The sequence below is a fragment of the Echinops telfairi genome, unplaced genomic scaffold, assembly GCF_000313985.2.
Source record: "Echinops telfairi isolate 266 unplaced genomic scaffold, ASM31398v2 ScPeMD7_7469;HRSCAF=8507_0, whole genome shotgun sequence".
Lineage (NCBI taxonomy): Eukaryota > Metazoa > Chordata > Mammalia > Afrosoricida > Tenrecidae > Echinops > Echinops telfairi.
In genome coordinates this window covers 70040644-70066928 of record NW_022111372.1, presented here as the reverse complement: position 1 = coordinate 70066928, position 26285 = coordinate 70040644, and the positions used below count along the sequence as shown (strand labels likewise).

Genomic DNA, 26285 nt, shown 5'->3' with positions numbered 1-26285 from the left:
CCACAAATGAGTATGTTTTTCTTTTTCTTTTTTGAAGTCAGGGGCCAATGTACCTGTAGTATTTTCTACCAGCTCATTCTGTCCTTTAGCTTTGTCCAATGTCATTTTGCAAAGATTTTAGCTCGTTTATTCATATGTTAATGTGTTTACTCCTCTACCAAGGTTGCTCCTTTTATAAGGAGACCCTTCATGATCTCTCTCTGCGGACTCAGGGAAAAATTTATTCCTTTCTTCAGAGCAGCCCTGGGAACTCCTGGCAAATGTCCACATATAATGTTGCCAAAGAAATCAGAATGGTCTATTCTTTCTGTGGACAAAGGGATTTCAAAGGGTGAAGGAAGGAATGGCTTTCTCTACTGCCACTCCCACCCCCACCACATCCCTTTTTACTTTTGAGAGAACGTTTTTAAAAAAGAACTCTTTAGAGGCATTCTTCTGCAGGGAGGAAGACATGATTCTATACATTGAAAACCCCCAAAGCTCCACAAGGGGAGTGCAGGCAGCAGTAGAAGAATATGGAAGAGTGGCAGGATTCAAGATCAACAAATAGAAGTCTATTGGATTGCTATATACGTCGGACAAGACCATGGAAGAGGAGATCAAGAAGGCAATGCCCTTCACAATAGCCAAGCACAAATCAAACCTAGGGGCATACATAACCAAAGAAAACAAAATATTTATACAAGGAAAACTAAAGATCCCTACTTCAAGAAACCAAAAGTGATTTCCACAAACGGAAGAATATCCTGTGCTTAAAGACTCACTATAAGAAAGATGTCAATCCTACCCAAGACACTCTATAAATTTAATGCTACACTGATACAAATACCAAAGAAATGGAAAAAATTGACTACTACCTTCATATGGAGAAGGAAGAAGCCCAGAATTAGCAGAGAACTTCTCAAGAAGAAAGACAAAGTCGGAGGACTTGCTTTACTTGACTTTAAAACATACTACACAGCCACAGTGGTCAAGACAGTGTGGTGCTGTTATAACGACAGATATGCAGACCAATGCAAAAGAACAAAAAACCCAGAAATAAAACCAGCAGCATAGAGACAACTGATCTTTGATAAGGACCCCCAAACCATCAACTGGGAAACGGGTGCCCTCTTCAACAAGTGGTGCTGGAAAAATGGATATCTACAAGCAGAAAAATGAAGCATGATCCTCACCCCATGCACAAGAACAAACGCAGGATGGATCACAGACCTCAGAGTAAAGCCCCAGATTATTATGATCATCAGTGGAGCATTGGGACAAACCTGAGAACCTTGGCACAGGGAATACATAGGCTACTGGAAATAGGGCAGGACACACACAGAAGAAGCTGAATCGACAAGTGGGATATACTAAGGATAAAACACCTGTGTGCATCGAAAGACTTCACCAAGAGAGTAACGAGAGAACCCACAGACTGGGAGAAGATCTTTAGCAATGACACACCAGACAAAGGGCTTATTACTAAAGTAGACAATACCCTAATAGTCTGCAACAAGACAAAAGCAGAGCGCCCTCTGAGGATGCGGGCAAAGGACCCGGACAGAAGTTTCACCAGGGAGGAAAGGCAAATGGCAAATAAGCATGAGAAAACGTTCATGATCATTAGCTATGAGAGAAATGCATATGAAAACAACTATGAGATACCACCTACCACCCCTGACGATAGCCCAGTTCAAAAAACAGAGAGCAGCAAATGTTGGAGGGGATTTGGCAAGATAGGAACTCTCATCCACTGCTGGTAGTCTTGTCGATACGTCAAGCCACTGTGGAAAGAGATCTGGTGCTATCTAAAGCAAATGGAAATTGAGCTACCTTATGACCCAGCAATTCCCCTGTTGGGCATATCCCCAGAATAAGTAAGAAATAGACTGCGACCAGTCATCTTTACTCCAATGTTGATTGCGGTGCAATTCACAATTTAAAAGATCTGGAAACAACCTAAATTTCCATCGATAGGTGACTGGATTAGAAAGCTCTGGCACAGTCAGGGTGTGATGTAACAACGATGAAAAATACAACTTTCCTCTAGTTTCAAAATGCTTCCTCCCTGCCCCCACTATCATGATCCGAATTTTACCTTGCAAGTCTGGCTAGACCAGAGGATGTACACTGGCACAGATAGGAACTGGAAACACAGGGAATCCAGCGTGGATGATCCCTTCAGGACCAGTGGGGTGAGTGGCGATAGTGGGAGGGTAGAGGGAGAGTGGGTTGGGAAGAGGGAACCGATTATAAGGAACTATATGTGACCTCCTCCCTGGGGGACTGACAACAGAAAAGTGGGTGAAGGGAGACGTCAGATAGGGCAAGATGTGACAAAATAATAATTTATAAATTATCAAGGGCTCATGAGGGAGGAGGGAGCACAGAGGGAGGGGAAAAATGAGGACCTAATGCTAGGGGTTTAAGTGGAGAGGAAATGTTTTGAGAATGTTAAGGGCAATGAATGTACGTACAAATGTGCTTTACACAATTGATGTATGTATGGATTGTGATAAGAGTTGTATGAGCCCCTAATAAAAAGATTGAAAAAAAAAAAGAAAGCTCTGGCACGTACACACCATGGAGTACTACCACGCATCCCTAAAAAACAGTGATGAACACATTGTCTAATGAGAAGAGTTGGAGAAAAGTATGCTACATGAAGTTAACCAAGCACAAAAGGACAAGGACAAGATGAACCCAATGTCCAATCAATACAGTGGGAACAGAAGAAAAACTATTTAATACATAATCCATGGGTTGAGGGACAGGCACACAGGCAGGGGACAGAGCAGGCCCAATGATGCATACAGCATACCAACATAAAGAAGGGGAAAAGAAGGGTGGGGGGTGGGCAAGAAAAAAAAAAAGGGTGGGGGAGAAGAAGACATTGTGGGGAACAGGGCACTAATCCACCACAGGGAGGGTACTGATTATGTCTCCACAGAAAAGGGAGAGAGGGACCAGACCTCAACCTGGTGCGCCAAGCCTTGAGGGCAACATACTGGTATGAAGCTGTGACCTAACAGGTCTGTGGGGCTGGCCCCTCTCCCAGCCATGTCACCCCCCTCCCAAGAAGGATGCACTCCAGAGGACACCACTGAAGATACAGCCCAGGTGTGCCCAGACCACATGGGAGCAAACTAAGAGGGAAAGAGAGAGACAAGGTGGACAGTATCCTGGCCCACCAAGCTTCGAGGACAACATTCCTGTTCAGAGCAGCCAATGCACAGAGAGGACCATAGGGTTGGCCCCACCATGAGACATGACATCCCTTACTCACCCACAGCATTATGGTGGGAGTGGGGATATGGAAATTGTGCCTGGCCTGATTCCCCTGCCCCAGCCCGCACCAACACACACACATCAGGGCATAACACAAAGGAAGCACAACAGAGTAGCAAGGGGAGCAAAACAACAAATTCCCCGAGGAATTCTGAATTCTGAAAATAGACTTCGGATTTCCGGATTCTTGGGGCAGGTTTGGCACTGCAGCAGACCCGATCTGAAGACATTCATAAGGGTCAGCAGACAGACCTGGAACTAGTCATAGCCTATTTCTTTTCTTTTTTTCCCATGTCTATCTATATAAGAAACAATTACAAGGGGAAAACAACAGGATCAATGGCTCCTGGGGGACAGGGGAGAGGAGGAGGTGGGGGAAAGGAAGGAGGAGCCTACAAACCCAGGGACAAGGGAACAATGAGAGATCTAAAATCCATGGCGAGGAGGGTATAGAATACCTGGTCGTGTTTGATTCAGTGCAATGTATCCGAGAGGAAGTACAGAGGGCTGAATGAAAGTTGAACATGACAATGGGACAGGAGGAAACTAAAAGGAATAGAGGAAATAACTAGAAGGCAAAAGACATTTACAGAGGTATAAACATAAGTATGCACATATGTAAATATATTAATATATAACAGTAGGGATATAGGCCTATGTACATATATTTATAGGTTAAGTATTAAGGTAGCAGACAGACATTGGGCCTCTACTGAAGTCCTCCCTCAAAGCAAGAGTACTTTGTTCTAATAACCTGGCATTCCATGATGCTTACCTTCCCGACAGGATTGCTAAAGTCAAAATGGGTACACAAGCAAATGTTATGAAGAAAGCTGATGGTGCCCGGCTATTACAAACTTTAGCATCTGGGGTCTTAAAGACTTGAAGTTAAACAAGTAGCTTTCTAGCAGGGAAGCAATAAAGACCACATGGAAGAAGCACACCAACCTGTATGATCAAAAGGTGTCGATGGGATCAGGTATCAGGCATCAGACAATCCAAAACAAACAACCATTTCGATGTGAATGAGGGGGGTCAGAATGGAGACCCAAAGCCCATCTGTAGACAACTGGACATCCCCTCACAGAAGGGTTGATATTGCTGCTTACATAAACATATAAAGACAAAGCCAACACACATCTCTTCATAATCATTGAATCAATCACTTTTCTTCTCTCTACTAAAGGACTCCACTGCTTATTATAGGATGTAGGGCACTAAGCTAACCCGAGATGGAGAGTTATGGAGATGTATTGATGCTACACACTTTTAAAATGAAAAGCCACCCCAGTCACTGTTGGCTAAAGTGTTGTCTTGTCAATTCTCATCACAGTCACGGACATCACAGGGTCAGTGCAGCCACCCAAGAAGCTGAAGTCACACCAGCCTCTGTCCTTGGATCCCAGGGGTATTAGTTGTACTGGTGAACATTGACATTACTTATCTCAGAAGTAATTTTCTATACGATTTAGGTGTCATCAAGTTGGTTCCGACCCATAGCTACCCTCTGCACAACAGAATGAAACACAGCATGGTCCTGTGCCATCCTCACAATTGTTCCTAGGCCCGAGCCTGTTGTTGCAGTCACAGTGTCAATCCACCTCGTTGAGGGCCTTCCTCTTCTTCGCTGCCCTTCTGTTTTACCCAGCATGCTATCCTCCTCCAGGGTCCGGTCTCGCCTATGCCATGGTGAAGGAACGTGCCCGTCACAGTGGTAGGTCTATTCTTCCCAAGACAGCGCTCCCCAACCCTGGGGTGGAGCTTCTCACACGGAGGCTTCTGTATCTCTCCAGGATAGGTTTTCCCAAAGAAACTAAGCTATAGGATGGATATGATTTTGTAGTGTCAGTTTTATAAAGACATTTTTTTGGTGTGTGGGTATGTGTGTCATGGTTTAGTAACTTAACTGGAACATAACCATTGTACTCTACGCAAGCAAGGAAAGTGATACTTCAGCTCACTTATTTGACACACCATCAGGAAGCACACACCTCCAGAAACTGACATGATGGTTAGTGAAGTTGTGGGTAAGTAAACACCAGGGACACCCTCAAAGAGATGGCTTGATGCGTCAGCCACAACAATGGACCCCAACATTCGGAAGATCCAAAAGACCACGCCGGGCCAGGCAATGCATGCTGGGACTGAGTTGGAACCAACTGGAGGGCAACTGATGACAACAACAAGAACAATTTGAAGACTGTATGTCTATCAACCCAAGCATACTTATGCTATGGGATCTGAGACAAATATTTTGGAACTTTAAGGATAAATAAATGTGACATAAGGGACATTTCCTTTTTGCATGGGCCACTCTGTGCTGGTCCCTGATCCTCTGGGGCCTACTTTGTCTCCTCATCTGTCAGGAGCCCAGCTGTGGAGAGGCCCAGCTGGGGAGACAACGTGTGGTCTAATCCAGTGGAAGTGGAAAAGTGGCGTGCCTCCGCATTGAGTGACACCCAGATGCGTCCGGCAGCTGGCCAGGAGCCGCGTGTGGAAGTCCTTCTCCCATTAATCCTGCGCTTTCGGAACAGCTGCCCCAGGTGGGCTCGTGCACACGCTCGTGATCATCCCCCTATTCAGTGAGCCCACACCTGGGAATTGACGTATTTTAGTGCCGTGCGATGTTCACTGTCGTTTAAAAATAAGACAAATCAACGTGGCTTGGGACTAAGACTCCATCTGGCAGATTCTGCCGCGAGGAGAAATTAAGTGGCGCAGTGCTAAAAGTCTTTCTGAGAGGAGATAGGGCTTATTAAGCGGTAAATAAACAGCAAGAGATGTTTGTAACCGACTCGGTGCCATGGGGAAGCAGGTGAAGGGTGGAGAGGCAGAGGGTGCTTGAGGCTCTGCTTCTCAAGAACTTGGATTTCAGCACAAAGGCTCCATTAGACTGACGTCCAGTGTATTTCCCAGAGGGATTCATAGTCTTTGGGGGACCTTCTTACTAAAAATAAAAGCTCAGTTAACCCTAGTTGTCCTTCAGACAGCCCGGATGTCGGCTCAGAGGGACAGGGTAGCAGGAAGACTGAGTGCAGATAGGAATTAGGAGTAGAGTTGAATGCCAATTTCACCTGGGTGCCTTTGGGCAAGTAACTTAACCACTCAAATGGCTCCTGCACTATCCGTGGAAGGTCATATTTGCACTTGTCTGAGAGGCTCATTCAGCTGTATAAAGAACTGAGCCTAAGACTGTGTAGGCGGTGCTCCGGAAAGCTCCTCAATAAGTTTCTTTTTGGATGCTGATGCTGATGGGACGATTGCTCTAATGAGAGCTAACTCGCTCGGCAGGCACTAGGGCTTTTGTTTGTTCTTGTTGTTCATGCTGGTGGGACTTCCATTTGAAGCTCAGGATGATAGTCCTTGGTTTGGGTCCAGGCACATGAGACCAAGAGAACATTGTGTGGCTTTAAAAAATCCACGCCTTTTCTTAAGTCCATTAGATTGATGACTGGGGGCTCTGGAGCCCGGTTGCTCCAGCAAACCCCCTTTCCTTTACATTTGAGCTGCAGGGGATTTGACAGAGCTTCATTACCTGAGGCTCAGAGAAGGGGAATACCCTGGTCGAGGTATGCAGCAACAAAGCAGAGGCTGGAATCCCTGAAAAAATGACCTCAGGATCTACTTCCGAGAAATCAGCCTTTGAAAACCCTATGGAGCACAGTTCTACTGCGCCACACCGCAGGTCACCACGAATCAACTCAGTGGCAACTGGCTTGTTTGTTTTGGCAATGAGCTAGAGTCAGTGTCATACAGACTTTGGGGTCAGATGAACTACAGTTGAAACGTGAAACTCTCCTGTCTACGCACTTGAACACATGGCCTAATCTCTTTGACCCTCAGTTTTGCCATCTGTCAAATAGGGCAAATGAAATGAATCCTACTGGTTGTAGTGAGAGTTAAAGAAGAGAACAGATGTAATGTGTTTCACAACCTCTTTGGAATGTGGACTTTACTGCAGTTATTATTATCATGAGAGTTATTATAACTTGGCCAAACACGATCACTGCATGTGGAGACTGTGCACTATTGACATGAGCTAACAGGAATGATGGGAGGAGTTTTCTTGGCAGAAGAAGGATCCTGGCCAGATGAAGGAGGAGCTTCAACAGGGAGAAAGGACACAACACAATCTGTTCCCAGCCTGATCTCAGGATATGGGACAGAAGCAGAGGCGTTACCTTAAATATAGCATGGGCAAGGGGTAATGAGTACCCTGTCTTCTCCCACCCCACGGTTCATTGTCCTCTGTGCACTTCTGTCAGCTACAGAACACAGTGAAACTTGGGATGTAGGGAGGCTTTAGGCTGGGAGGACTCAGGAAAGCGCCGTAATAGGGTAGCTGAGACCAGAGGAGCAGAAGACTCGGAGTACAGGTTTGGTAGGAAATATTGTGGACACAAATGATGTCCATTACACTGATGATCACCAGGTGTATCTGGGCCCTTGGGGATTGTGGCGGGAAGACTGAAGTCCCATATTAGCAGGGAGGTGAAGGGCATTATTGTCCTTGAGCATTTGTATTAGTATGACCTCATTGATACTCAGAAGCTGGTAAAGAATGGACTAATAGGTTGACTGTATAGAGTAGCATAGCACAGCATAGCATAGGTCCAGTTCTGGTGGTATTGCACTCCATCATTTCTGTGTCTGTGTGGTAACACACACCCACAAAGCAGAACCAAGCATAGAATGGTCTCCAAGCCGGGATGGCATGGAGACATTGGGCTTTAAGGGGAGGGGATCCATGGGTGCAGTTGAACAAGGCCGTGGTCACAGTTTTGGAGAAGAAGCCTGGGGGTGGGTACCCAAGGGCTTGAGATGTTAAAGGATGTCTCCCCACAACCATGGAAGATCCCAATCCTACCTTTCTCTTTTGATGTTAGAGCACTCTGGGCACTCCTCTTGCTGCCACGGTCTCTTGCTTATTATGGCCGGATTCCCTCCCTGCATCATGTGTCTTCTAGTTTCAACTCTACTACAAGCTTGTTGAGCACTAGTCTTACATCCTCTACCTCTCTGGCTTATGAAGAGAGTTCAGTAAATATTTTCTAATTCTTTGAAGATTTTATTTGAACTGCAGTGGTAGAGGGGAAACTTGTCCTCACTTCTTGTCATTTTTTCCAGTCATTTTTATTTCTTGTTATCAGTCTTTGTTATGGAGTTTCCAGTAGACAATTCTGACAATAATGTGACATGCTAGTGGAATTCCCTGAGTGGTACAATGGTTAATACATATGGCTGTGAACTGAAAGGTTGGCAGTTCAAGTTCACTCAGAGGCAACTCTGAAAAAGGTTTGGCAATCTACTTTTGAATATCCAACCATTGAAAATTCTGTGGAGGAAAGTTCTGCTCAGAGATTCCTGTGGTCTCCTTACACTGAAATAGACTTGTTGGCGGGTGATTTTATTATTAGCTTATGTTTATGACCTACAGTAAGCCCAGCATGTTTCCTGCATTACCATTTAACTATAACAAGATAACTGACTAGTTGTATTATTATCTATATTTCATAAATGAAGAAATGGAGGCAGTAAAAGATTTTGTAATTTACTGGAAGTCACAGATGTAATTTTGACCTTTGGTCCTTTCTGTAATGTCTGTGTGTGTGTTAGTCTATGTGGGGGCTGGGGAGCGTCCTGTCAATTCTGCTTCTTGGTGCTGCCTGGGAGTGGGGCACAAATGCAGCAGGAGCCTCCACAGTTGGTGACATTAAACATAACCGAGGCTGTGTGGAAACCAGGGCCCCACCTTTTGGAATTGTGCTCTCTTTAATGGCAAAATGAGGCTAATAAATCCGCATCCACTGAAATACAAGTCGTGCCTTGTTGACAGGAGAGCAAAGCTTCAGGGACACTGAATGCTTGTGCGATGGCTCTGCCACCCCCAGAGTTTTAGGAGACCTGACTTCATTCTTTTCTGAAATGACAGCTTGGATTGGCTCAAATGGTGTAAGACTTCCTGTGAGCCTAGGGAGAGGCAGTGGGAGGACCGTGGTTACCGGGCAAAATGTCTGCTTCCAAGAGGAGCCTGGCTTGTTGCTGCCAAGCGCAGAACAAAGGCCCGGGAGTTAGACAGAGTGTTTTGCTGGTCTATCAACCTCCACTGGGGCATTTCCCACGGTCATGCTCGAAATGACATGCTGCTCTGTTGTCTGCATTTCTCAGATTCTTTCTGCTAGTCTGGTTTTGCTTTGAGGACTATAGATTTGTTTTTTCTCACGCATTTCCAAACCCCAACCAACTGATCTTTCTTACTCCATTGGGGTCAAGCCGACAGACACTAGTTTTCAAGGTTATGGAAATCTAATATTTTCAGTAATCCCTTCTGACTCTTTGATAGTAGATACAAAGCATCTAACATGTATTATTAAATCTCGAGGAAGCCCTGGTGCTGTAATGGTTCAACATGCAGCCACCAACCAGAGGTTGGCAGTTTGAATCCACCCAACAGCTCCACGGGAGAAAGACTCAGGGAGCTTTTCCAGAGAATGGTACGTCCAGCTTTTCCAGAGAATGGTACCAGGGAACCCGGTGGAAGCTCTTTTCTGGCCCGGGAGGTCCCCAAGAGCAGAAACCCGCCCAAGGGCACCCAACAACCACATTTACTTTTAACACTTGTAGCCACCCCAGGATGTCATTTTGAGGTAAAGCTGGACTTTTGACAATACTTTGATATTAGAATTGCCCTGGTAAAACCTCAGTTCTGCTTGAAAGTCAGTTGGGGTCCACCTCTTGTGGGGTTTTCCAAAAACTCATTCAAAGGAAATGAAAGTGGGGTAGGGAACAAACAGCCACTTTATCAACAGCTGCACGAGTATGATGTTCTAACACACACGTTATGCTACATGGTAGGTTGGGACACGTGACTTAGTCTCTGGGCTAGATGGGCCCATCTCCACTCCCTTCCTGAGTCTAAATGCTGTTAAAAGTATGACAAACTAATAATAATTTATAAATTATCAAGGGTTCATGAGGGAAGGGGGGTGGGGAAGGTGGGGGGCAGGAAAATGAGGAGCTGATACCAAGGACTCAAGTAGAAAGCAAATGTTTTGAGAATAATGAGGGCAACAAATGTACAAATGTGCTTGTCACAATGGATGGATTGTGGTCAGAGTTGTACGAACCCCAATAAAATGATTAAAAGAAGAAAAAGAAGCAGAGCCAGCTTTCCTGTGGAAGAGGGATGGGCCTGAGAAGGCTTTCCTGCATTCACATTAGGAAATTCCGCCAGAGAATGCCTGCAGCCCCGTGAGCCATCGCACTCCCTGCCGGACCACTGCCCTTTGCTCACGGATGACCAAAGCACAACCGTGTCCTGACCGAAAGCGCCTGGAGGTCACACACGGCCTGCTGGGACGGTGCATGCACATTGTGCCTCCAATTACTGTTTGAACAGCTGAAGACCGGAGCTCTTGGTGGCTGAAATTCTGGACGGCTTTTTCTGCGTTACAATCTGGGGACCCAAACCATCCAGGATTCCTGGGCTCACCCTCCTCCCACCTTACTACATGTTTTCTGAATACAAATAGAAACTTACTAAGTTGGGTGGCAAAATACAAATCTCTCGCTGGGTATGGTTTCTAGACTCATTAAACCAAGCCCTGGGAGAAAGCAAACTAATACAATTCTGAAGCTAATCTCTCCTCGAAGTCATTTCATAAATCTGATTCATGGGTCACCTTTAGACCACAAGCACAGTTGCTATATTAAAAGAGAATGCTCTAACAGGATTGTAATTCAGTTAACAAGGCTTCTGCTGTTTGCAAAATGACACGCTCCTGAAGTGTAAACAAGTCTAGGCAGATGACACATGGACCCGAGTGTTCTACAGACCCAAGGATCCAATTGCACACAAATTAACAACAAGGGGGAAGAAAAGCACCAGTTTTTAAATGTGTGAATCAGAGACAAGATGGATAGGATCAGTACTTGAGATGCAAGCTTATATGTTGCTACTCAGAAAAAATGAAATGTTCTCCTGGATTTTGTATTCTTGGCCTGACAGGTATTATCAATATGTTATAGAAAGAAATGTCTTCTAGCACCCATCAGGCAAGCTAATTGTGTCCCATTCTGGTGAAGTCTCTAGAATCAATCCACTTCAGAGTTAGAAAGACTTTAGAGTAGCCATCTGAGTGATGCAAATCAAAGTAATGATGAGATACCACCTTATACCAGAACCAGTTCAAAAAGAAAGAAAAATGCTAGAGATCGGAGCCCTCATACCCTGCTAGTGGGATTGTAAACACGTGTAACCACTGTGGAAAGCAATGTGGTGCTACCACAAACAGCTGGGGACAGAATTTCTATGTGGTCTGGACACCCCATTGTTGAATATATACTTTAAAGAAGTAAGAGCCATAACATGTGCAGACATATGCACATGCATGTTCATTGCAGCATCGTTTACAATAGCGAGCCCATGAAAACAACCTAAACACCCATCAGTAGAAGAATGGATAAAGACACATGGGTGCAGTCACACAATGGGATACAATGCATTGTTAAAAAATAACAGTGATGCCATGTGGATCTCGTGGCATGAATGGGCCTGGAGAATATTGTCATGAGTGAAACTGGTCAATTGCAGAAGGACAAATATTGTATGAGGCCAACATTTCAAGGGGAAATGAAGACAGATGCACACAGACTTTGATTGTTATCAAGGGGAAAGGACAAGGAGGGAGGATGAAGCAGTAGACAGGTGCTGGCTTGGGTCAAGGGAAAGACAGTATACCACAGGAGGGAGGAGAGAATCAAGGTGTGAGGAGGGGGAATAGGGCGAGCTATTGGGGGTTTAATAAGTAGTTTAAGTTATGTAATACAAAATTGATGATTTAAATGTAAGCCCCTAGCTAATCCATACACATACAAAAATATAGCATATCATATGTGGGGCTGGCCCCAATCCCAACTACATGGACCCCCCTTCTCCCCTCAGAAGAAATCACTTCAGAGGACAGCACTGAAGCTACAGCTCAGGGAGAAGGGCGTGACTGATCAGAGCACATGGGAGCAAACTAAGAGGGAAGGAGAGAGAGTGGGACACATCCTGGCCCACCAAGCCCAGAGGGCCATATTCCTGCTCAGAGCAGCCAATGCACAGAGAGGACCATAGGGCTGGCCTCACCATGAGACATGACGTCCCTCACTGACCCATAGCACTACAGGGGACAACACTGGAGACACAGTGGGGGAATTGTGCTTGATCTGACCCCACCACACCAGGGTGAAACGCTAAGGGCATGCAACAGAGCAGCAAGGGGAGCAAAGCAATGAAGTCCCTGGGCAATACCAAAAATATCCCAGCATACTTGACCAGAAACCATTCCTAAAGGTAAACAAACAGACCTAGAACTATTTATAGGCCTTTTTCAGTCGTTGGGTTTTGTTGTTCTTTTCTTTTCTTTTGAATGAGGGGGAGTGTGGAGTGGAGACCCAAAGCCCATCCGTAGACAATTGGACATCCCCTTACAGAGGGGTCACAAGGAAGAGATGTAGCATACAACTTTCCTCTAGTTCTTTAATGCTTCCCCCCAACCCCCACTATCATGACCTCAATTCTACCTTACAAATCCAGAGCATATACATGGGTACAGATAAGAGCTGGAAACACAGGGAATCCAGTACAGATAAACCCCTCAGGACCAATAATGAGAGTATCGATACCAGGAGGGTAACGGGAAAGTAGGGGGAGAAAGGGGGAATCAATCACAATGATCTACATATAACCCTCTCCCCGGGGGCGAACAACAGAAAAAGTGGGTGAAGAGAGACATTGGTCATTGTAAGACATGAAAAAACAAGAATAATTTATAAATTATCAAGGGTTCACGAGGGAGGGGGGGGGAGGGAAGTAGGGAAAAAATGAGGGGCTGATACCAAGGGCTCAAGTAGAAAGTAAATGTTTTGAAATTGATGATGGCAACAAATGTACAAATGCCTTTGACATAATGGATGTATCTATGGATTGTGTTAAGAGCTGTAAGAGCCCCCAATAAAATGATTTTTAAAATACAGCATATAAACCAAAATAAATAAAAAGATAGTAGAGAATATCCCAAAGTATATCTGTTTCTTTAAATACTTAGAAAGAAAATTACAGAGTCTAGGCTCAAAAATATTTTAACATGATAGCGTTAATGACATGGAGGAGGCCTCTCTAACATCTGCTCCCTCTTCTCTAGTAACTTTTTCGATTTTCGCCTGGCATTCACACTTTCCCAGTGTAGCCGGTATGTCTTACTTCACGAAAGCTTCCGTGGATGGGATTTCTGGCTCATATAGAACCTACTCTGAACCACCGCATCGTCTTCCCACAGTGACGGACAACAGTCCCCTGGGGACCATTGGGATGGAAAAAAGGTCTGAAAGTGAGTTTCCCTGATTTTCCAAGAGGGCTTGTAGAAGTGCCTTTTCTCCCTCAGTTGGAAGAGTCATCACATGTTAACATGAAGTCTTGTGCTGCTACAGCTGTCTCATTATTGCAAGGATCAACATGAGTTAAATCTATAAGGTGGATTAAGCCAGATCTGATCACCTGTTGTGGGAGAAAGAAGAGGCGATCCATTCCTGTAGAGATAAACAGCCTTTGGAACCTACGTAGAGGAACACCACGAATCAGCACGGACCCGATGGCGGTGTTATTTTGTTTGTTTGTTTGCCCACCTCAGAATGCTTTTAGTGACGTAAGCCAACAACATCCTGCTATTGAAATAATGAGTCCTATTTGATAATGAATCCAATGCACTAACGGAGTACTTGAACAGCAGTTCTCATGATCTTGAGACCAGAACCGGATGGTGCTCAGCTCCCACTACCAATGCCTCTGAAAAGGTTCCCATCAGAAGGTTCTGGAAGGAGTGAGACAAAGGTATCGAACAAAACTCCAGCTCATAATAGAGACCAGGTTTCCTGGTTGGAGCGGGGCTGGCCGAACTCCAGAGACCATGCCCCGTAGTTAGTGCTCAGGTTTAGAACTGGACTCACTCCTTGCCCGGTGACTCAATTGTCAGCCAAACAATAGACAGGTTTCCAAGAGGAAGAATAACATGAGGGAGGTCCACATACTTAGAATAACCAAGGTTTTGAGATAAAAAATGTAGCAGTTACCCAAGACCAAAGTTCATACAGCTATGAAACAAGGAGAACTGGAAAGAGGACGTGCAGGGAAGAAGTGGGATAAGAGATGTCCCACTGGGGGAATTACAGGGGTGAGATGAACATAATGTCTACGGACGGTTGAATGTAAAACTGATGATACACTCTGTAAACTGTCACCGACAGCACAATAAAGAGTTTTTAAAAAATCTGTTGGTTTGAGATTTCTGTTACTTGCAGCAGAGAACACCCCGCCTGAAACAGCTGAGTTAAACCAAGGTGAATAGGCGACTCAACATGGGGCTAAGCCAGAACCTTCCTCCCATTAATGATCGTGTTCAATTAAGGGAAGCATCAAGTATATACCATTCCCAGACTTTGTGGGCTGTGTGTTCTGTGCGTTCACGGTGTGTCTCAGAGGTCACAATCTAGTCCACCTCACAAGTTTTCCCAAAGTCAGAAATGGGATCCTGAGATTCGAATGACTTTTCCAAGCTATTGATAGGCTTTGACTAGAGCCTCTGTGCCTAGAGGCTGTCTTCCAGGCTCGCCTTCTCACTGACAGGCCACACTCCCTTTCTGCCCAAAGCCGTGCCCTCACCGAAGACAGTTTTCAAAATTAAAACTTAATCATTCTTATTCAGAGATGCTAAATTGCTAGGATATTGTAAAGCAAAGTTTGAAAAAGGGAATTCGGGGGCAAGATAAGACGTTTAGGTCAAATAAAATAAAGGCCGAGTATCAGAAAAAAAATCATTCCAGGAAAAAATATTAATTTCTAGCTCCCTAGTAACTCTGTGACGATCTGGCAATGCCCGGCCTGCACGATTCTAACACATGATCATAACAAGCTGCGACCGACCGGCCAGTCTCGTGGGGTGAAGGCTTACGGGCTCAGTTCCCACACGGCCCCACGGCCTCTTGCACGCCAGCTCTTGGTCGGGGCGTCCATTGCCATTGGCAGCACATGATGGATGCTTTTTCTTTTGGGGGCCGGGGGGTCTTTCCCACATCAGTAAATTATCGGACTGATCCCTATAATGCGTGAGAGAGTAAAATTCCCCAAATGAAAAATATTCAGAAACATTTAAAAACCATTTTGAAGGTCCAAGAAGCTCCCAGCAACACTGAATTAATCAATGATCTTGGCAACATAACTTCTTTTAATCCTTTGCATGATATGGGTCCAGAGAACAAGCAGATATTTTCTGGTCATGAACAACTTTTTCCAGAGAGCATTCTTTATCATTTGCGTCCTTGGGTGGCACAAATAACTCGGGCTTGACTTCTCACCAAAAGGTTGGCAGTTCTAGTTCATCCAGTGGTGCTGTGGAAGAAAGGCCTGGTATTCTACTTCCATAAAAGCACAGTCAATGAGAATGCTGTGGAATACAACTCTATTCTGACACGCACAGGCTCTCCATGAGTTCAATCAACTTCACACAAAGAAGGGTTTTCTTTGGTCATTGTGAATACACGTTGGGGAATAGTTCCATAAAGTTCCCTGTAACACAAAACCAAGCTCACTGCCATCGAGTGGATTCGGAATCATAGTGACTCTGTAGGACAGAGTAGAACTGCTCCTGTGAGTTTCTGACATTGTAATTCTTTCTGGGCGTAGGAAGCCTTAATTTTCTCCCTCAGGATGCCTGGTGGTTTCGAACTGATGTTTGTGGCACCCAGGGACATCAGAACTCGCTAAAAACACCAAAACCAACCAACCAACCACAACCACAACACACACACACACACACACACACACACACACACACAGAAACAAGAAAGATACCCCAGATATTTGTGAATCTTCCAACAGAAAGACACAGACGCCCATTTGATGTCCAGGAGCAGGCATGGGTTTGTCTTAGGGATTCTCTGGCAGCAAATCACTCATATTAGACAATCTCTTTGGAAAGTTCCCCTGGCTGCAGCTTTCCAAGTGGAGTCTGGATCAGAAAACCTCCAGTCAGCTAGTTCCCAGGCATTTCCTTTCACTTCCCTGAGGAAGAGAACTGCTCCGAGAGACAAAAATCCACTGCGGCTGACCCGACTTGGCCTGAGGGTGACCCCAGTCTGTTGGAGCAGGGTGACCCCATTCTGTTGGGTTTGAAGGGATGGTTTTTCACAAGTAGATCATCAGGTCTTTCTTTTGAGGCACCTGCAGGTGGACTTGAACTTTCCCCTTTTCAGTTAGCAAACAAGCCCATTAGCTGTTTGCACCACGTAGGGACTCCCCTTAGCAGTAAGCAGCTCTAAATGGCTGCAGCACATCACACAGAGCAAACCCTTTTCCTTTAAACAGCGACCAGAGCTCTGTGGAACAGCTTTTTAAAAATACTTTTAGTAGGGGTTCATACAACTCATATCACAATCCATCCATCCATCCATCCATTCATTGTCTCAAGTACATCTGTACATTTGTTGCCATCATCCTCATAACATTTGCTTTCTACTTGAGCCCTTGGTATCAGCTCCTCAATTTCCCCCCTCCCTCCCTGCCTGCCCTCCTAAACCCTTGATAATTTATGTTATTATTATTTGTTATGTCTTACACTGCCCAACATCCCCCTTCACTCCCTGTAGAACTTTTTTGAAACTGTAGTGGATAAACTCTCTGGAGAGAGAATTTCATTACTTGGCAAGGAGTCAAGCCCTTATTGCCTGTGAGTGAATCATTTGTGCCTGCCCAGAAAACACGTTTGGTCACAGTAGCCTCTTTGTGTAAATCCAGAGGTAGTGCTCATGCTTTCTTTGGGACCAAGGGACTTGTCACAAAGTTGAGCCACACTGTGCTCTTTCTCATGTACTGATGGAAATCGCACCTTTACTCTAAAGACCTAGTTTGGCATCGTGTGTGCGGCAGGATGGAGTGTGCGGCAGGACGGATTGGGTGGGATAGCGTCAGAGAAGCTCAAAGACAGATTTGATGACAGAGCTAAGAGTTTTACTTTGTACAAACAGAGTAACAGTAGGAAGAATAAAGGTCATTGTATCAGTTCTGACTCTTGGCAACCTCATGGATATCAGAGTAGACCTGAGCTTTACAGGGTTTTCAATGGTGGGCATTTTTGGAAGTGGACCACCAAGTCTTTCTTCCAAAGCTCCTGTGGGTTCACAAGAACCCCCAACATTTTGGTTAGCCACTGAATGGTAGCTGTTTTCAACTTCTAGGGCCTTAGTAGCTTGCATTGTGTGTGTGTGTGTGTGTTTGGGCTGGGGGGCGGGGGGTGAGGGAGGGGCGGGGCAGGCTATGATGGCAGACAGAGTATGGAGCACTTTCAATGGATTATCTCACCGGCTTCTCACGACCATCCAGGGAGTGTTCCAGTTGGAGGAATAACGAAGTCAGGCTCAGAGCGGTGAAGTCACTTGCCCGAGATCATGGGGTTAATGAGTGTTGGAAACCGGATTCCAGCTGGCAGTGTGTCTTTAGTGCTGCCTCTCCTAACCTAATTCCAGACTGATCCCTCAAACAAAGCGATGATTTTCCCTCTGAAGGCCTACAAGCATGTTCAAGTGAGTGCATGCCCACGCTGGACTAAGGGGATGAGAATTTATGCAAAATTCTTAAATGTTAAACACATTTAAAACAGCATAGAAAATATCACATAATGTAGGCCTCCTGATTTTGAACAATGGGTGTAATTTTCTTTTTAATTAGGAAAAAAAAAACTCTCATGAAGGAACCTTTCAAGAATTCTCTTGAAGGGAGGTTTTAAGCGACTTAATGAAGACAGCTCTTTCTACCCCCTCCAAACAGCAGAAGCCATAGAAAGGTCAAAGCTGGGCCAGCCAGACTTGCCCTGATTGCTTAGCATGTTTGTTTTACCTGGTGTAGATGAAGCACTCGCGGTTATTGATCACTCTATCGGAATTGAACCTCCGGAGGTCTTCCCAAGCATCCTTGATGGCAGTCATCGCCAGAATGATACAGATTGGAATCATGCTCACCTCGGGCTGGAAGGCATTGACCACCGGGACAAAATTCAAAGCCACAAGGGCCACAAAGTAGAAGTTGGCAAACCGGTGCAGCTGCTCAAAGATGTTCTTGGGTACAAAGGACAACACGGTGTACTTGCTGGTCTTAATCTGATTCCCATGGTATAGCCTGTTGGGGTTCTTCTTGTGGGACCACCCTTCAAAGGGCAGACTGGAAACCACCATTCGTTTCTTGTCTTCTTTCCGTTTCCGCTGCTTCCTCCCCTCCTTTCTCATCTCTGCTCACCCTGCCTCTGTGAGGCTCATAGCATGGAGCACGACTTCCCGGCAAAGCAGGTTTCGCCCTGATCAATTCCATGGTTTAGCTGCCAACAAGCCATGTGCTTGCCATCTTTCACTTCTCTCTCTACCAAAACTTCAATGTTATCTTTTCAAAGAAAAATTAAACAGAGACAAAGAAACAGGCGTACAAACACCAGGGGAGAAATAGGACAAGGAAAGAGCCTGCGGTGAACAGGTGTGCACCTCTCCAGGCCTCTTCCTTCTACTTGTGTGAGCACTCCACCTGTTGGAATGTAGACGTCACTCACAGGTATCTTCCTTTTCCACCCAGGCAGCCGAGAATAAGCACGTTAACTCTGGGTCCTAAAACCTATCTGGTTGTACATTGAAAGCAAGGATTGTTAAGCCAAGAACCTCTGATGCTTTGAGAATGGCCTGTGTTTTCTTGTGACACAGACAGTGCTGATGTCCTTCAAAGCTCTGATCTTGAATTTAATCTGAGATGATCCAGTCAATTGGAGAGTTTAATTCTTGAGATTTTAACCCCACTTTTAATAATACAGAATCATTGTGTTTAAAAATGATTGTTTACACAAGCTGTCTTAACTATGGCATGATGAACATCTTGGACCAGATCAATTAGTTGTAGAGAGCTCTCCCATGCATTGTAGGATGCTGAGCAGCAACACCAGCCTTTACCCACTCAGAGCTAGTAGCCCCATCCTTTGAAGTGTGACAACCCTAAATGTCTCTAGACACAGCCGAATATCCCCTGATGGGTAAAATTACCCCTGGCTGAGAATCACTGAATCAAAGGAGTGATCCCCTCGGGGGCATAAATAACTAATGTGCTCATCTGCTCACCAAAGTTTGGAGGTTCAAGTCTTCCCAGAGGTGCCTCCAAAGAAAGACCTCATGACCCACTTCTGAAAAACCAGTCATTTGACAACTGGGAGGAGGACAGTAGCCCTGGGATGTATACATTGAATTTGCATGGCTCAAAATGGATTCTATGACAGCCAGATTGGGTTTAGCTAAGAAAACATACTGTGAGAAGAAGGACCAATCTTTGGAAAATGATAATGAAGTTTCATAACTACCTTGTAAGAGAGAAAACAGAGGGATGATTTCCCTTACCTTTCATATATGTGACTGTTGGAGCAATTTATTCCTCTATCAAAGAGGTACTTCCTCACGTCCTCCAAGCCATCCTTGACCATAATGATGAACAGGACAACGGCCAATGGGAGCATGGTGATCTCTCTGTGGAAGACTTCCATGGAAGGCATCCAGTTCAGAATCACCAGGAACAGGAAATAGAGGTTAGCCCATCTGGAAGGGAGCAAGCCATGGAGAGAGGGAGATAATAGATACTCCTCTTTCTGCTTCTTCAGTTGGCTCTCACTGTCATAAATAACAACGTTCCTTAGAAAATTTTAGCAAGATTTTAGCAGCTAAATTGATCTAGCTTCAAACGTGGACCTGCTGACTTACTAGCAGTGTCACCTTCCTGAGCCTCCGTTCCCTCGTGTGTAAGATGGGGATAGTGCTACCTATTTTAAAGAGCTCTTATAAACATTTTGTGGCATAATATTTGTAAGATGCACGGTATAAAATCTAGATTGTCGAAGTTGCTCGGCAATTGCAAGCTCATAATAATTGCAAAATTTAGGATGATATCAAAGCATACATTTTTGAAAGTCATAAAATTATCCCTCATAGTATTTGAATGGAGTGGCTGGTATTTTCCAGTTTGTCAAGGACATTTTGACTCTTCTCGCCACAGTGTCTTTGCACAGGCAATTCTGCTGCCATGGACATTTGCCGGAGTCCCCTCCGTGGTCTCTCTCCACCCCTGTTGACCTAGTCAATGTGCTTTTCCAGATCCTACGCTGGCCACCCTTTCTCCCTTAACTAGGCCAGATTTCTCTATCATTCCCTCTAATAATAATAGCACCATTGCCTCTCTTTGGGAGGATCTATGTGAGTTATAACTTTACTGGATTTAAAAAACTAACGTCTGTCTCTTTCACTAGATAACATACAAGCACATAGCTGTTGCTTTCCCTCCCACGTGTCCTTCTAGCACTCAACCCGGTCCAGCTGGTCCATCCACAGCAGAACCTTACGGTGTCATTGGCTGAGGGAGGAATGAATGGGGCAGACTCCTTGAAGCACATGGAGGGACTCGATTTCATTAGGGTATGAAAGCCGGGGGTGTCGCCCAGAGGGTAACACTAGTCTCTGCGGCAGACACTAGTTTAAACGGTTAGGGTCAGGTGGGTGTGTACCTGTGGAACTGCTCAAAGAGATTCTGGGGCAGGAAGGTGAGCAGTGTGTACTTGGTGGTGCAGATGCTGTTGCCGGCGTATCTCCCGGACGCCTTTCCCCAGTTGTGGTGGAATATCCCGTTGTTGGGAAACACAACCCGCTGCTGCCTCAGGTTGTAGCTTGGCCTTGGCCTCTCTGGAGAGAGCAGGGGTGTGGTTTCTGATGGAGACCGGGGGAAGCCATCTCGGACTCGCCACTGCCACCGGAGCCACGACGAGTCCACGGAGAGGGCCATTTCTGGCAGCAAGCTAAGGAGGAGAACGAAACTATTAAAAGGCTCTGGCCACTAGGAAATGGCTTTGGTCCGGAGAACCATGTGGCATATCCATTCTGTCCACTCATCAACTCGGTGTCGACCAGCTGAGAAGAATAAGCTCAATAGTCCACATGTTCTAGGATGAAAGACATTAAGCCAATCATTACATATAGAGAACAGACCGTTAAAGCTGTCGTGAATTCTTGAACCTCTTAATGAGATTTTGGGGGTACCTAGTGAAGGCTATGAATGTGTGGTTTGGTGGATTGTGATCCTGGAGGTTAGAATTCTAGCTCTGGGTTTTTTTTCAGGCTAGGCTGTCCCTGCACCTTATTGCTGATACCTAGTTTTGTCACCATAAAGCTATTCTTGCTTTGCCTTTTTTCTTTTTTACAATATTTTTTGTGAGAAACGAATTGGACAATATGTAAAAGTATGTCAAGACATGTTGTGAAAAGGGGATGGGTATTTATTTTTTAGGTTTTCTCTCAGCAACCCCCGCCCCCACCCCACAAAAGTCACTACCATTGAGTCAATGCTGACTCAGAGCGACCCCCTGTGGATTTCTGAGATGGCAATTGTTGATGGGAGTAGAAAGCCCAATTCTTGTCCTGAGGAGCTGGGGGTGGTTTTGAACTGCGAACCAGTACACTACCAGGGCCTTACCTTGCAGGTTTTCTCTAGCTCCGACATTTTCTGATACAAAAGGCATTGACTGAGTGACATAAATGTGTAACAGATGACAAGGTCTACATAGAACCTCCTCCCTGGGGGACGGACAGCAGAGAAGTGGGGGAGGGAGACATCGGATGGTGTAAGAAATGATAAAATAATAATAATTTATAAATGATCAAGGGTTCAGGGGGAGAGAGGAGTGGGGAGGGAAGGGGAAAAATGAGGAGCTGACACCAAGGGCTCAAGTAGAAAGCAGGTGTTGTGAGAATGATGATGACAACATATGTACTAATGCGTTGGACACAAATGATGTATGTACGGATTTTGTGAAGAGTTGTATGAGCCCCAAATAAAATGATGATTTAAAAAAAGAAAAGAAAAGACCAGCTCTGTCCTAGGACATTTGGGTCAGAGGTGTCTGCATTGTCCAGAGTCCAGTCCATGAAACCTCTGCTGATCTTTTATGACCTAGCTGTCTGGAAGAGCAATAATTTGATGATTTCTTAAGCGGAGTCCTTTGTCAGATGGGCGATCTTCTGGCATGGCAGAGGAATGCTGCTCCAGACGCAGTTTTCGAGCCTCTGTAATCCTTTAATAGAACCTACAAGCAAGCCCTCAAGGCTCCTTTTGGTCAAAATTTGTTAAAAACCCAGAAGGATATATGATTCAAGGAAACTGAGAAGCGATATGTATATATAATGACATTTCTCACTTAGCAGGCTCAGACAATGATTTTCTTTTGACTAAATGGATGAGTGATGTCAGGTATTACTAATCTTACAGCGAGCAACCCAGCCTGTCACTGTGGTATGATCCACTTAGAAAAATAGTTCAATTTCTAGTTTAAATGGTAATGACATTGCACCTTCCCGATGCCCATATGATCTGACCTTCATTATAATTCTCCCCATGCTTTTAATCAATCCAAATGATTTTGAATGTACAAACCCCACGGCTGCAGTAAGCTCTTCAGACCCTTAAGTGAGCCCTCATAGCAAGCCTGAGAAATATATATGCAATTACTGATGCCCATTATAATGTGACCAAAAGCAATATTATGACATTTGGCAAGCCAGAAATAATATTGTATATCTTCGTTCTCATTATGAAAAATATGCCCTTTCATAGATTATTTTTTTTATTTCAAAGGAAAAGGAAATGAAAAGATAATTCATGAATAGAGTTGAAAATGCAAATGAGAAATATTCCCTTGGCTAATGCTGTATATATCAAACTTCTCTCAATTCTAGATGATAGAATTTTTATAAATGAAGAGATTGGAGAGGCAGGTGTGTTATGAGGGGTGGTTTAAAAAGTCCATTTATCATAATTATATCTTAAAAAAACAATGTAAAATAAGCTTCCTTAAAAGTGAAGCAGATGTAAAATGAATCCTAAATGAGTGGGTGAAAGTTTGATGAAGAACTGGATATTTTCAAAGTTCCGAAGTATCCTTAGCTCAAATGATTAATTGAAATGGTGAAATTGAATCTCCTCACTGTGTAGAGGAGAAACCTGGCACACACTACCTTACCCAAGAGATCAAAGCACATATCACCAATTTGGGGGCAGACAAGACATCTTGTGTCTACTGAAATGATGTAGTGAGAAGAAAATGACATTACTTATGTTTCTGGAAACAAAAAACTCAACTCAAATTTGGTCTGTCCTACGAAATAAATGGCATTTTCCAAAGATCAAAGCATGGCTGAGGAACTGCATCTGATTGAAGGAGACTAAACTGGTATAATAATGAAGTGAGTGTGTCACCCTAGATTGTACCCTGTCATAGGTGTAAGATCAAAGCCAGTCTAACTGCCATTGAGTTGATTGTGACTCATGGGGACACTATAGACAGAGTAGAACCAGCCTTGTCAGTTACCAAGATTGCAAATCTTTATGGGAGTAGAAAGCTTCATCTTTCTCCCACGGGGTGGCTGGTAGTTTTAAACTGTGGACCTTGGGGTTAGGAGCCCAATGTGTAACCTACTATGCCCTAAGGGTTCTTGTGTAACATGGGTGGAGGGCATATCTAGACAACTGATGAGATTTGAATACAAAGCGTAAATCAAGCAAGAAGACTTTATGTTGCTATTGTTTGTTTTAAACTTTTGATACCTGTCTGGTGGTGACATAGTGAGAAAGGAGCCTTTGGTAGTGCAGTGGTTCATGCTCTCAGCTGCTAACCAGCAGCTCCACAGGAGAGAGAAGTAGCAGCTTACCTCCATAGACCTTGACCTTGGAGGAAACCCTAAGGAGAAGTCCTCCTCTGTCCTCCAGGACATCTAGAAGTAGGTTTCAATTTAGCTACAGAGGGTTAAATAAGATTCTTTAGGATGGATTTACTTGTTCTTGAGGAAATTCATCCTAAAGTATTTAGGGATAAAGAGCAATGACATCACTTATTTATTCTTAGTGACTCAGAAAAAATTACACTATCTGTATGTTTATGTATGTGTGTATGTATAAATCAAACTGAAATTTGTTGCCAACGGGTTGATTCTGACTCATGACAGCCTGGCTTATTATAAGAGAAAAACTACTTCACAGGGTTTCCTTGGCTGTAATTTTTATGGCATGCCTTTGCACAGTCAATAACATGCAAGGAAACATCTTTTGTTGTTCTCTGCTTGCAGCCAAGATCCATTTGACATCAGCTATGAGATCCCTGATTCCACATCCTTTTCTGAATCCATCCTGAATCTCTGTCAGCTCTCAGTCAACCATTGTTGAACGAACTTCAGCAAACTTGTACTTGAGTGGGATATTCATGTGGTTCTATAATTTGAGCATTCTGCTGGGTCAACTCTCTTTGGAATGGGCGCAAATATGAATCTCTTCTAGTCAGTTGCTGATGCAGCTGTCTTCCAAATTTCATGGCCTTGATGAGTAAGTACTTCCAAAACTTCATCAGTTGTGGGACTATTTCAGTTGGTAGTCCATCGATTTCTGCATCATTAGCTTTAGTGGTTGATGTATACATTTGAACAATAATTCTATTGATTGAGTTTCTTTGTATGTGGATAGATATTATCCTGTCACAAATAGCTTTTAAGACAGATCTTGAAATGCCATTTTTGAATGGGAATTCCCAAACACTAGATTGTGTTCCTGCAGAACTTGTACATGGATCAAAGGGTGATATGGGAACAGAGCAAGGGAATATTACACAGTTAAAAATGAGGAAAGGTGTGCATCATGGTTGTTTTCTTGAACCCCCCCAATCAATGATAATGGAAGCAGCAGTCAAGAGATCAAAGGACACATTGCACCAGATAAGTCTTCTGCACAAAATCTTTTTAAAGTGTTGAAAGCAGGGCCATGCTGTTTTCACTTGCTTCATATGCGCGTGAAGGCGGAACATTGAATAAGGAAGACCAAAAAAGAATTCATGCATTTGAATTATGGTGCTGGTGAGGAACAATGAAAGCACCGCGGATTGCCAAAAGAACCAACAAATGTGTCTTGGAAGAAGCGCCGCCACAATTCTTAGAGGCAAGGATGGCAAGACTCTGTCTCATGTACTTTGAACAATTTGTCAGGAGAGACCAGTCCCTAGAGAAGGACATCATGCTGGGGCAGCGAAACAGAGGACGGTCCTTGGCAAGATGGACTGACACAAGGACTGCTACACTGGGCGCAAACTCAAGAACAATTGTGAAGACAACAAGCACTGTGCACTGAGCATATTGTTCTGTTGTACATATGAGCCCTATGAACGAGAACTGGCTGGACACCCCTTAACAACAACAACAACAACAACAACAACAACAAATCTTTATGGAAGCCAGCCTTTTTTGGTATGGCTCCCTTGGGTGAGTTTAACCCTAGCCTAAAGTCCATCTTGGGACTAGCAATCAGCATAAACTCTTTGTACAACCCAGAGATCTCTGAGTGTATACTGATACATAGGTGCATACACGCAAACACATACCCACACACAGTGGCAGAGTCAGGAAAAAGAACACTTAGCTCAAGAAACAAGCTAAGAGTTAATGTGGTTGAGAGGTTGTGGAAGGGCATTCCAGACAAAGGAACTGGTTCCAGAAACAGAGAGAAGTTCACATAGTGGTCTTAACGGAGCTCTGGGAGTAGGGGGCATAGAGTGGCAAGGTTCAGGTGGGCAACAGAGACAGGGGCAGGAGGCCTCAAGACCATGCCGAAATAAGCCCTGCTAAGGCTATTTTGCTGAGACTGAGAGTCACGAAGAGTACAGGCACAGGACTGATATGATTGAAAGTGTGAATTCCAAGTATCATTCTGGCTGTAGCGCATGCACAGCTTTGATGGTGCACTGAGTCTCTGGTTGGGTTGCTAAGCACCAGGTCATAGGTGTGAACCAACCAGCTACTCCTTGGGGGAAAGATGAGGATTTTTGCTCCCTCAGAAATCCAAAAGAGCTGCTGTGTAGGGTGACTCGGAAGCAAAG

The 26285-nt window shown here is 44.5% G+C and overlaps 1 protein-coding gene across 1 annotated transcript in view; it reads right to left on the bottom strand.

Annotated features, from left to right (window-relative positions):
* Positions 1 to 26285, bottom strand: part of ATP10B (ATPase phospholipid transporting 10B (putative)) — a 349229-nt gene that overhangs the window by 111651 nt on the left and 211293 nt on the right. The window contains exons 3-4 of the mRNA XM_004697118.2: positions 20886 to 21173; positions 19732 to 19926 (exon numbers count right to left, since the gene is read on the bottom strand). Coding sequence (XP_004697175.1) covers positions 19732 to 19926; positions 20886 to 21160 — 470 coding nt within the window. The 5' untranslated portion in view covers positions 21161 to 21173. The remainder of the gene's footprint in view (positions 1 to 19731; positions 19927 to 20885; positions 21174 to 26285) is intronic.